The sequence below is a fragment of the Callorhinus ursinus genome, unplaced genomic scaffold (genome assembly GCF_003265705.2).
Source record: "Callorhinus ursinus isolate GAN/ISIS: 27379988/994484 unplaced genomic scaffold, GSC_fseal_2.0 scaffold8, whole genome shotgun sequence".
In the NCBI taxonomy this organism is placed as follows: domain Eukaryota; kingdom Metazoa; phylum Chordata; class Mammalia; order Carnivora; family Otariidae; genus Callorhinus; species Callorhinus ursinus.
Genome location: NW_027397070.1, coordinates 68,590,847 through 68,603,250, shown reverse-complemented (window position 1 = coordinate 68,603,250; position 12,404 = coordinate 68,590,847). Strand labels below are relative to the sequence as shown.

General features: G+C 47.3%; 1 protein-coding gene across 2 annotated transcripts in view; it reads right to left on the bottom strand.

Annotated features, from left to right (window-relative positions):
* EVL (Enah/Vasp-like) overlaps positions 1-12,404 on the bottom strand; it is a 146,368-nt gene that overhangs the window by 106,649 nt on the left and 27,315 nt on the right. The window contains exon 1 of one of the 2 annotated variants that reach the window (XM_073895873.1): positions 4,350-4,387. The exons of the other annotated variant lie outside the window; for it this stretch is intronic. Coding sequence (XP_073751974.1) covers positions 4,350-4,372 — 23 coding nt within the window. The 5' untranslated portion in view covers positions 4,373-4,387. Of the gene's footprint in view, positions 1-4,349; positions 4,388-12,404 lie in introns of those variants that run through there. 2 annotated transcript variants of the gene reach the window in all.

Below are 12,404 nucleotides of genomic sequence, written 5' to 3'. Positions count from 1 at the left end.
GGAGCAGGAGGACAAGGCAGACAGGAAGCTGGCGGGCCGGTCACAAGGCCGCAGCGGTGAGCTGGTTGTGAGCTGGTGACAGCACGGACCAGCTTGGTGGCACTGGAGACGCTGAGAAGTGGTGGGACTCTGGGCAGACTTTGAGGGAGAGCTGACAGAGCTCCCCCTGACGGCTCAGACATGGACAGGAAGAGGAGTCAGGGACGACCGAGCCGCCGGAAGGAGGGCCGGGCTGTGGACAACTAAAGAAGGTATGGCTTAGGAAAAAACACGAGAACGGTGTTAGATGTGTTAGGTTTGAGATGCCTGGTAGACTTCCAGACAGCAACACCAACCAAGCAGGGAAGACATGGGACCGGGGTGGGGAAATGTCGTGGTGGGGAGGTATATGCTTTGGGGTTGTCCATACCCCTGAGCTTCTGCTTTCACTGATGTTATGTGGCTTAGAGTTACCATGGGCGAAGCAACTAACGGTGTGTGGGACTCTGGAGAGGCACTCACCAATCCAGTCCTGCGCCTTCCCCATCCCTGGCCAGCCCAGTCCCCAGCTCCTGTTGATGATGAGGCTTACTTGCTTGCCGCAGCCTGACAGTCACTGAACCTAAACACCTGTCTGGTGGACTGCAGGGCCTGGGAAATGAGAGGGGCGAAGGCCGGCTTGGGTTCCACACTGGGTGGGCTGTCCTGGCTCCAGAACTTCAGGTGTTCTCCTATACCACTCACTTTGATTCATTTCCATAATCCAGTGAAAGAGCAAGAAAAGTTAAAACACTTCCCAACACTAGATATGAATCTGAATAAATAGCTGGCTGGAGTTTGAACCTCAACGCTTCCATAAAATAGACTCAAGTAGTGACTTCCCGTTTTCAGGTGACTCACACGTTCCAACTGGGGATTTTACCACATTCCTTCTAGAAATAAATCAGAATAAGTATCAGGAATTCTGAAAAACAGTGGTTTCTGATTTGGGTTCCATTCTCCCTTGTGAGATTAGAGAGCCAAAAATCACACTGAAAACTGTTTACTCCGGGGATAGCAGGGAATGTAGTCTGCATCCTGGGTCTAGAAGGGGAAGGAAAACTACAGAGTGTTCCACAAAGCTGTCTCTAGGGGTGCTCAGAAAGCAGTCTCTGCGGTGTGTAGGAACTGGTAAATGTTTACTAAACTATGAATCCAGTAAGCTTCTCATGTAACAAGTTTTTTTTAAAAAGGTAAAAACATAGGTGAAGTGTGTCTACCACAAAAGCCAGCTAGAACAGCTTGCCTGGTGTTAGAACAATACAGTCTTGAAGTCAATGGCAGGCAAAAAAAAGACCCTAACCATCTGGAAAATGCTGGCCCAACCACTCAAGCTCTCAGGATTCTGCAATTGTGTGGGTTTGGCCCCAGCAAACCATTACGATCATCAGCACATTCTAGAGTGTGATCACCTGCAGAGATTCCTTATGAAAGGTGATCAGAGTTCTCCAGCATTACAGCAACTGGCGTGTGCTGAGGAGGTCAGCCGTCAGCTTTTTGACATGCTCTTCTGAACTAGCACACTCAACGGGCACCATGGCACCAACATCAGGCCTGCACCGAGCTAGCCAGATCACTTACTTGTTTCTCCTTCCTTATTAAATCCTCTGAAAATGAACTGCTTATTTATTAAGGCCTTACTGTGCACCAAGCAGTTTTAGGCACAAAGGAGACAAAGTTAAAAACACAGGAGACTCGAAAGCTCTCAAAGAACTCATAGCCCAATACAGAATAGCGGTGTGTATGTGTGTTCATCCAAATGAATGTGGCCCGTGTGCTCTCAGGGTTGGGGTGTGTACATGGAGGAGCATGTGCGTGCATGAGGCCAGTAAACACGTGTGCGTAAGCTGACAGAGTTGCCCCCAGGTCCTCTCCTCCATTATACTCACGTAGAAAGAAGGATATAATGTATAAAGTAAGCTCATGTCATCTCATTTAATTCTAACAGCATTATAGACTTTCTTATAGAAAATTCATACAGAAATTTGAGACTAAAAAAAGATCAAGAAACCTTGCCAAGTCCACACAGGCCGTACATGGCAGAACCTGGGTTATAAATCATGGTCATAGTTTAATCTCCCATGAGCATGCCCGCTTCTGGTCCACTTGCCTGAACTTGAACTGCAGCTTCCGGCTCTGGATTTCTTTCCTCCCTGTACCTCCCTGCCTTTGCCTCAGACTTCCCATCTCAATAATGACAGTCTGTCTGCGCTCCTCAAGCCGACGGTTCTGAAAGTCTGGTCACCAGACCTACAGCATCAGAATCACCTGGGAACTTGCTAGAAATGCAGATCCTCAAGCCCACCCCGGACCTACTGCTGGACCTGAGACTCTTGGAGGGGGGCCCAGCAGTGCGGGTTTTCCCGGGCCCTCCAGGTGATTCTACTGTAGAATAGACCTTGAGCACCACCCTGACCAAGCTAAAGAGCTAAGCTCCTCGATAGTGCCTGTGTCGCCCCACCATGTTCACTTGGCCCCCACACATACAAAGCCCGTGACTAAAGAAGAAAGCCATTTGTCTGGTACCTGCAGCAGTCACAAAATGCAATCATACCCAGCAAAGTTCTTCAGGGCCAGCCGAGGTAAAGCTCGAAGCACAGGTAACAGACCGCTCCTTTCTGGTCCACTTCCCACAGATGGCCCCACTTTCTCAGTTCAGCTGTACAGTACAGCGGCCTTCAACCTGACCCCCTTCCAACTCATTAGACCCAGCTTTTGGGCTAGGAGCTCAGCAAAGTGGGAACAGGCCTGTTGATACATATCCCTCTTCCCTAACCAGGAAAGGAGGTGAACAGCTCCAAGCTCTGCTTAAGGCAGTTAGCTAAGGCTTACTCCATCTAGAATCAATACTAACAATAAGATATGAACCTCACAATTGTATTACTTTCTACAATCCCCAAAACTCCTCTGTACCTCTCAGAAGGATCAGAAAAGCTAATTTTCAAACTGGGATTAGAACCCGGGACTCCCAATTCACTCTCTATGGACCTATCTACTGTGACATGTCAAGCAAAAAAACAAATTCTTGTTAGTTATCTAGTGGAGCCACGATAAAACAGTTCTGGTCACCGTGTAAGAGCACAGGCCCATGTCACCAGAGCATGCTGCCACAGGGAAAGAATGTCCTTTTCACAAGCCCGGTCCATTAGAAATCACGCAGAGACACTCTCCGAAACAAAGGATAACTTCCTAGATCCAGAGCTTCAAGTTTACAGAAAGGGTGGGGGACAACCCTTATAGCCCTGCTTTTCTACGTGCAAATCTGGGGATCTTCTTATCCACTCCCTTGATTTTGATAAAAAGGTCTCTAATTTCCTCTTATAAATAATGAAAGGTGGTTATTCTATTATCATTTTAATGTCTAATGCAGCAACGTCCTTCAGAGGGAACAAAAAAGACCCGCAGAGACAGAGCTGAGGTCCCCACGCAACCACCCCCTTGCTCATCGATATGGTATTTACACTCTGTTCTAAAATACACTGAAATTCCATTTGAGAAATGAGAGGCTGCCGGAGGTTAGGAGCAGACACACACATACACACTCTCTTCCATATGTTCCAAAAGGTGGAAATCTGCACACGAACGATCAGATCACCCTCCCATTCTGCCTCCTTTATTTTCATTTCTTAGAAACTATCTCTGTTGGAACATCCCTTCCCACATTCATACCCAGAGACAGATCCGCGGAGAGGAGATGGAGGAGAGAGAAGGAATAAGATTCACAAAAGACTAATTTGGAGCATTGATAATTACAGCAGCTGAAGAGCTTACAAAAGCAGAGAAGGACCCTGCTAACAAAACACCATCAGGGCACTTCCCAGAAAACTGCCCAGGCATGAGATTACTATTAACAATGAGGGAAAAATCAGAGCCAAAATCAAATCTCAACTAAGCGGGCAGACTTGCAGAATTTTTCACCTTCATTGCTATGAATAGCATTTTTTAAAAGAGCAGTAGACTCCATGAGTTTGACAAAGGAAGAAAAACAAAAGATAACAAGAGACTCATTCTGGATAAACAGTTGCTATTCTGCATTCATAACTCTACATCATCCACAGCAGCTCAAATGAGGCACAAGGTGGGGTCCTCAGCAAATTTACACACGATCAAACCAATTATCCACGCTGCACTTGTGCATGCAGTAAACACCCTCCACCTGCACCACCTCTCTGCCTCCCACCCCCACAACCGGGATCAACCCCAGCAAATGCAGAAAAGAACCCTTTCTTTTTGGGTGAGAACCAGCCAGAGCCTAAGCTGTCATTACACAGCAAAAACCTAGGGAGAACAAAAACCCAGCGACAGACTGATGTAGGAAGCCCAGAACGTACCTGAATTCTTCAAATGCAAACATGACCTAGTCAGAGACAATTTCCTTAGATTGTCGGGTAGCCTTTTTGGTTCGGAGGACAACCATTTAGTCAGTCAGATGGTGCAAAGTGCAGAAAAAAGAGGCGGGGTTTCCACAGCCCCCCCCCCCCCAATATTCTGAAGTAAAAGGCTTTCTGCAGACGGGGGCCTGCAGCCTCCAGCTCCACCAGCTGCTGACAAGCGGCAGCTAACAGGGGAGGCAGCCAGAGACCATGTGACCATTCCAGCAAGTCTGATTAATGCAGTGTATGCTTAGGCTCCAGGCTGGGAGCTGGATTAGCCCAGAGAAATAAGTCAAACCCTGGGCATGCCTGGGATCCTGGATGAATCACATATATGTCCCAGCCTCCCCCCGACCAGAAATTTGCAGGTTGGGAAGTGGGAGGCAAAGGCCTAAAGGAATGTCACCGGCTCCACGGCGACCTGCCCAGTCACCTCATCAGCCGCTGCTGTCACCATTCAGGTATGGCCAGCTGGTCAGTGAACAGTATAGAGCGATACCAGGCTGCATTTTACTGAAAATTCTTCAGAGTTCTACTGCCAAACATTTGTTCAGCACACATGCATAAACTGCTTCAGAATCACAGAAGTCACATTCTCTGCTCATCACTTTACCATGAACAGCATGACCTTGTAGGTCAACTGGGATGAATGATCTCATTGACTTAATTATTCATTTATTGAGTGTCTAATATATACCAGACTTATCAATTCCTTGAGGTACAAAAATTACTATAATAATTTCAGAACAGAAGTTAAGAAAAAGGAAAAGATGTTAGCCAAAAAAAAAAAAAAAAAGAGAGAGAGAGAAATGTTTACCAGTTTGGAAAGCCCAAGCTGGCAAGATGCGGCTGTATTCTGAAACTTGCCATTAAAGAGATGTTCAGCATTTAGAGTGCAAATCTTTATAAAACAAGGAAGACAGATCTCAAATAAAAACCCGTGAGTCACTCCTGACTTTCTCCCCCTCACAACACAGATACAATCGGTCACTAATTCTCCTTCAGCCCCCAGGAGGTCTGAGTCCAGCCCCTCCCGCCCCACGCCCTCAGCACCCCTCACAGAGCCTGCACCTCAGCGCCTCAGCTCCGGTCTTCCTCATTCTGCCCTTCTCTCGAACCTGATTCTGATGCCCCCGCCCCTCCCAACCCTGCACTAGTTCCTCGGGACCCATGGGGTTATGCAAAAATGCCTCAGCCCCGCAAAGAAAGTCTTATTTCTCCAACTCTTCCATTAAAACTCTTCACAAACACCCAAATTCAGGTAGACATTCCCAGTTCCCAAAATATGCCAGGACCTCCTTCCTCTGGTCCATGAGGCAACTGGCCCAGATTATTCCTTGTTCCCTGTGTGACCTGCGTCCTCTCACGCATGCTCCTGCCTCCAGGAGCCTGCACCACCCCCAGGACAGTCAGCTGCTCTACTGCCACTGACCCACTGCACAGCACTCCACCTGCCCCACACATCCCTGAGGCCCGTCGGGCAGGGACGTGCATTCCCAGAGCCTGGCACAGAGCTGGACAAAGAGGAGCCATTCAGTAAAGGTCTGCGGCAGGAACCTCCTCTCACCTCTGCCTTCCATCAGAGAGGAGAGTGATGGCAGTACAAGTATCCACACACGAAGGCGCTCTGGGATGACTATGCCCCCTTCCCACGTTCTCGCTATACCTTGAAGAGCAGCCAGAGTCCAGAGCCTGACTCAAAGAAATGAAGCGGTAACGGCAAACTGATCAGTGAAGACGATTTGGGGGGAATCCTGAGATCCCTCAAACCACACAGCAATCATCAACTGAGCTCATCCAGAATGCCTTGCCCAGTATTCCTGACAAGTCTCTGCCTGGGACCCTCCAGCGACAGCAGCTTCTTGGCAGAATCATGATATAACAGAAAGCACAAGAGATTCAGAGTCATTAAATAACCGAGTTTATGTCCCAGATCTGCCACTTCCTGACTCTGTGATCACTGGCAGGCGACTTGAGCTGTCCGTGCCCTGCTCCCCACATGCACAGCTGGAGGAATGCAGATGCTGCCCATGCCTCTCTCACAGGACAGCTGCTGGGACCCCACAGGGCTGCACCCTTGGAGCTGTGAGAGCTCCTTGTTGAGTGCATCAGGTTGCGGAATGTTCTCCATCAGTCACTGCCTCATAAGGCCGCCTCTCCCTGACAGTGCTGATAGCTGGAAGATCTTCTCTATGGTGAGACCACTCTCCTCAGTTAAGTGTTCTGTCTGCTCACTGGTAGCTCATTTATTTTTTGGGTGGGGGTCAAGGTATTTCTGTCCAGAGTTCTCAGGACAAGCGATGTGTGTGTGTGTGTGTGTGTGTGTGTGTGTGTGTGTGTACATACATACATATATATACCATGTATGGATATATGTATAAAATCATTGTCCTAAATCCTAAGTTTAAAAAAGCAGTAGAGACTAAGACTTAGGAAGAGCAATTCACCCATACCAAATACAATGATATGAGGGTGTTATTTATTAAACTACCTTGGTACAGTCATAGATGGATGGGGGGTAGGGGCAGCTGGTAAGAAACCAGACACAAGCTTCTTGAGGGAAAGGAGATTTAGGGCATTCTGTTACCAGTCCTTCCTAGCCTCAAGGACGGGGCTAGTAAACAGCAGACACTCAACAATTACTTCTGACTGATAGAGGTGTTGGGTGGGCTAATGGCCAGAACCTATATTCTTGACACTATCTGCAAGGTATAGGGAGGAGTAGCAGTGGTCTCAACTCCTAGACATCTGCCATGGTGGGAGCTGGCCAGATGTGCTTTAGCCTGGCCACGAGGCAGGTCTAGTGTAGCAGAGGCCCAGGGGATGGAGACCTCTGGACTTCATGCCTGTTTTCTATCAGTAATGCAAGAATCTCTTCTTGGAATGCTGATTATACCTTTCAGGGCAATTCATAAGGTGCTAGTACAAGGAGAGTTGGTGAAAAATCTCCAAATCCCAGAACCAAATGTATGGTAGACAAAATTTTATGAGATTCCCCAATTTACTAATAAGGAAATAGAGGCCAAAGAGGTTAAGTAACTTGCTCAAGGTCATACTAGTGTCAAGTGGCAAAGCAGTGACTTGGAGCCAGGTTGGCCTAATGCCAGTGTTTGCCAGCCCCGTGCCCTCTCAGGTCCCAACACCAATGATCCAACAGCTGCAGGCACGCCGCAAGCAGGCAGCCTGTGGCTCCATGACACCGCCAGGCCGTGGTGACCGTCTGGGGGCTCTCCTACCCGGCCGGTCCAGACTAGTGCCTGAATGTCATGGCCAGGCACACGTCTGTAAGGGCTGCAAGGGTGCTTCAGCTGCTGCAGGAAAAGCCAGAATCCTGTGTTGAGAGGGGACCAGATCTGGGATGGAGTCGGCTTCAAAGGCTAGGCACTCCATTTGATCACTGATAGCACCCAAGTGCCAGGAAGAGGGCCACAAGTGAGGGTCCATGCCTCCTGACAGCTCCACGCCTCCCTCAACAGGCCGGGAAGGCACTTCTGTGACCACAGAATGTTAAAAAACAAAAGGTCATCCCAGGTCATCTGCCAATGACTCAAGCCTCGGACAAAGCCTGTTCCTGCCATGGGAACTTTTGGGGGTTTTTTTTGTTTTTTTTTTAATGTCCCTTACATGGGACATAAAGCTGATAAATGTAGAGGGTTCTGGCTGAAGGAGGAGTGGAAGGGCCCACAGTTCCTGCCACCAGGCTTTCCCCTCCCTCTGGCAGGGGCAGGCCGGGCTCAGCCTGAGAACACCTGGCTTACATGACCGGCAGCCCCCTCAGTGCTGACGTTCTGGATGGGGGGTGGGGGTGGGGGCTCTCTGAGCTTGGGTCCTCATACTCACCCTCATTAATCTGGACTCACCCCTAAGAATAAAAGCTGTCCTCTGGTCTGACTGCCCATGCAGGCTGCCTGAGGAGTCCTCAGAGAAACAAACATGGAGATACTGAATACAAACATTCACAGGGGGTGCTTCCAGGGCCCTGACAAGCTGGGAAAGCTAACATTCCTATGCACGCAGTAGGCTTTTGCTCAAAAACTTGTTGAATTCACTGAATGCGCCTTTATTGCAGTTGAATTAACTTTTCCAAAAATTTAAAAACAAAAAAAAAATCCCTTCTTCAACTGATAAGAAATGTGAGTCCTACACGCTGAACTAATTCTTTCCCCCAAATTACATAATTCAAGAGAACTTCTACAGTGACATTTAGCTTTAAAATAAAAGTTTTAAATAAAGCCATCCCTCACCTCTATTTTGAGAATTCTATTTAAACTAAGAGCTACCCCTAAAAAGCATTCTACTACAAAGCAAACACAATTATATTTTTCAGGCTACCACTACTCAGCAGTAGGAGTTACTGGTAATTGTTTCTGCTTTCCTGTCTACATCAGTCTCTCTCAGCAAATAAGCACTCTCTAAATATCTGTGCCAGGTTACTGGAGATTCTCTTTGCATTCACTCAACAAACAGCTGGAGGGCTACTATGCTAGATGCTACTCCAGGTGCCAGAGAGAGAGCAGTGAGTCCTCAGGCTCCCAGTGTTTGCTTCTGAGGAGGGAAGGCAGATCACGAATGAATGAAGACAAGATTATAAAGGACAGCAATGTGCCACAGAGTGATGGGAGCTACTGAACTTAGCAGAGGTGACAGGAAAGACCCCCTCAGGGAGTGATACTTATGGTGAAATTTGAATGACAACCGGGGGACAGTTGTGCAAACCTCAAGGAAGGATTACTGCAAGCAGAAGAATCAGCTGAGGTGGGAGGAAACAAGCTTGGCTGTCACGCTCTCACGCTGTGTGGCTGGAACAGAGGAGTAAGGAACGGAGGGCAGAGAGGTCAGCAGGGCTTTAGCAGCCAGGGAAGCCACTGTGGAGTGTTAGGCAAGGGAGTAACATGACCGGATTTTCGCTTTTAGAAGGAACACGGAAGCGGGGAGACCAGTCAGAAGCTGCTGCAGCAGTCCAGGTAAGAGCTGACAGGGTCTGGACTCCGGGGGCAGCAGGATGTAAGAGCAGAAAACAAGCTGATGGATTACAGGTATGTTTCAGAGATAGTCTTTCTCACAAGCTCATTGTTTCATGTGGTTCTCAGGTTAGTAACAAAGCAGAGCAAAGATGGAAAATAATTCCACAGAAATACTAATAAGCATCCCACGAGGACCAAATGCCAAAGAAGTGTAAGTCTTCACCACTCTAGCCCAGGGCTGGCACCCGGAATCATTCAATAAATAGCTGTTGAATTAATGAGCCAGCAGTTTGTAGACGGAGAGAGAAGGTTTCATAAAAAGATGAAATTGGATGAAGTCAGCATCCTCTTTCTGGTGCAACCATCAGATAAAAGGGCAGATTATCCTTTTGAATAAACAAGCGCAGCTGCTCCAATGTCACCCAGACAGAACTTTGCCAAGAAAATCTTACCAGGAATAGAGGGAGAGTCACGAAGATAAAAGCATACAAAGCAAATTCACATACTCCATCAAGTACTTACTGGGCACCTGCCGATACGTCCAGCACCACACTCTCTGAGAGACGAGGAGGTAAAAGAAGATTCAGACACACCTGAGGCCTTTCTGACAGCTGGGAACAGGCCACAAGGCCTCAGAAAACTCAAGGAGAGTCACTGTTGGTAGATCATTACGAAGGTGCCTGCAGCCGTGACAAAGGATTTCATAGTTCTGGCGCGCAGCAGTCCGTGAGCTTGGAGTGTGAGCAGCTGAGCTGTGGTCTGAGCTCCACCCCTTACCAGCAGAGCAAGTCACTTTACCTGTCAGAGTGTCCGCTTACTCACCTATGAAATGTGGGTAATAATTCCTGGCCTGCTCCCTCACAAAGAAACTGCGAGGGCCAAATACAATAATCAGTGTGCCAGGGTTTTGTAAATCACATGTGCTAGATAAATAAATGATAATATGATCAACATTATAAATTGTAAACACATTATAAACATGCCTAACTGTGGGAATTCAGGTGGCTAGGCTGTTGCCCGAAGTAGGGTTTGACTTATTTGACTGTGAGGTCCTTCTGGCCCCGAATTCCCACAGTTAGGCATGTTTATAAACTCTCTTGGTCACTTGGATCGTCAGTTGCATTTATGGATCATCTAATTATGTGACCTGGATAAATACGTAAAATTCCTGTCTTGTCAAGACCTCAGTGGCACCAAGTGGAAAAGGGTGATTTCCTGTGTTGTTGATATTTTGAGGAAATCCTTCAAATGACTGAAGTAAATTCTAAATTATTGTCTGTTTTCTTAGGTCAAATCATCCTGAAATGGGGAGGGGGGATGCTATTTTCTAGCACTTCCAGCTTTCGGTGCTTCCCTGAATTCTCTCCGACTATCACACTTCCGGGTCTCTTAAAGACAAGGGACGGTCTGATTCAGAGGTGCTGATTCACAGAGCCCCTCAGCCTCCCCCAGATCTGGCTATTCTGAAGCACTTGCCACAAGTAGCTCCAATCCCCCCACTTCACAAACCCACCCCTATCACCCCTTTCCTTCCCACATAATAGCGCTTGGAAGTCACAAACCAAACCCACTACAGAGACACATACAAACCCAACCCACACTAACTGGCACAATAATATGAAGTCAAAGAAGAAATCGAGTGAATCAGAGAATGTCTTGTTCATATCTGTATTTTCCAGAGAGGGTAGGGAACTGGAATGAATAAACTAATTAATTAATTAAATATTCTAAAGAACTGCAAGAATGAGAGGATTCCAAAGGCTCTGGCATGTTAAGTGTCTTCCAAGAAGCTAAGTGAGGAAGGGAATTTCTGGGACCAGTCCAGTGGGAGCCTTTGGAAGGCGGAGACTGCCTTAGTCCGATCAGGCTCTGGTGTAACAAAATACCACACCCTGGGGAGCTTGTAGACATGAATCTCTCGCAGTTCTGGAGGCTGGAAGGCCAAGACCAGGGTACCAGCATGGTCAGGTAAGGGCCCTCTTCGAGGTCGCACACTTCTCTTTGTATCTGCACATGCAGGAAGGGGCCAGGGAGCTCCACGGGGTCTCTTTCATAAGGGCACTAACCCCATTCCTAAAAGCCCCACCTCCTCATGCCATCACATCGGGGGTTAGGATCTCAACATGCGAATTATGGTGGGACACAAACATTCAGACGATGGTAGAGACTGAGTGAATGAACTATGTGGGAATTTCTGGCACCTGCTGGCAAGGCAGGGATGGGTATTTTATTTTGCAGCTAGGGAAGTAAAGGAGGGGTCTAAATAAATACATCTAAAACCAGACCACAGAGACGCAACGTCCATGCTGCCTTCAAAGAGGGGGGCTGCCCCTGTGTTTTCGGCACTAATCTTGACCATGCAACCCCCTCCCAATAATACAAGCACTAAAAGGGAGAACCTTCATTTAACGTGTTCTGTCTAGAGAAGGACTTATAGGGGAGACATATAATGGTAAAGAAACTGCATGAATATATGCCTCAGAGATCTGTTATTTGAGAAGTCCTGCTTTAAATTTTGTTGCCTCAAAAAACTAGTTTTTCTTTCTCACATTTTTTTTCTGATAATCAGGCTTCCTCTATTTCTGATTCCCTACTAAAATGTACAAGGTGGTGTTTTTCCTCCTCCAAAATAGCACTTCTTCTTAGTTTCCAAAAACGTTCCATTTGCATAAGTCTTGCAATGGTGTTTATATTCTTTCTTACAAAAAGCTCCAACGCCCAGCCTATAACCCTGGTGTTTAAATTAATAGGTATCGGGACAAAGTGATTAAGACCTTCTCATGCAACCGTAATGCTGAGCTGGGATTTGCCAGGAAGCTGACTACATCTGGAATTGTGGTTCTTTTTTTAAAAATGTATTTCCGTGAGCACGAGACAATACGAGCACCTGATTATGTTCCAGGCTTGTTCTCAAACCATTCACTCTTTTATGATGCCACCTCCCTTGGACCCTACAGCAAATACCGTGTAAAAAATAAATAGAAAAGAAAGAAAGAAAGAAAGAAAGAAAGAGGAGAGAGAGAGAGAGAGAGAGAGAGAGAGAGAGAGA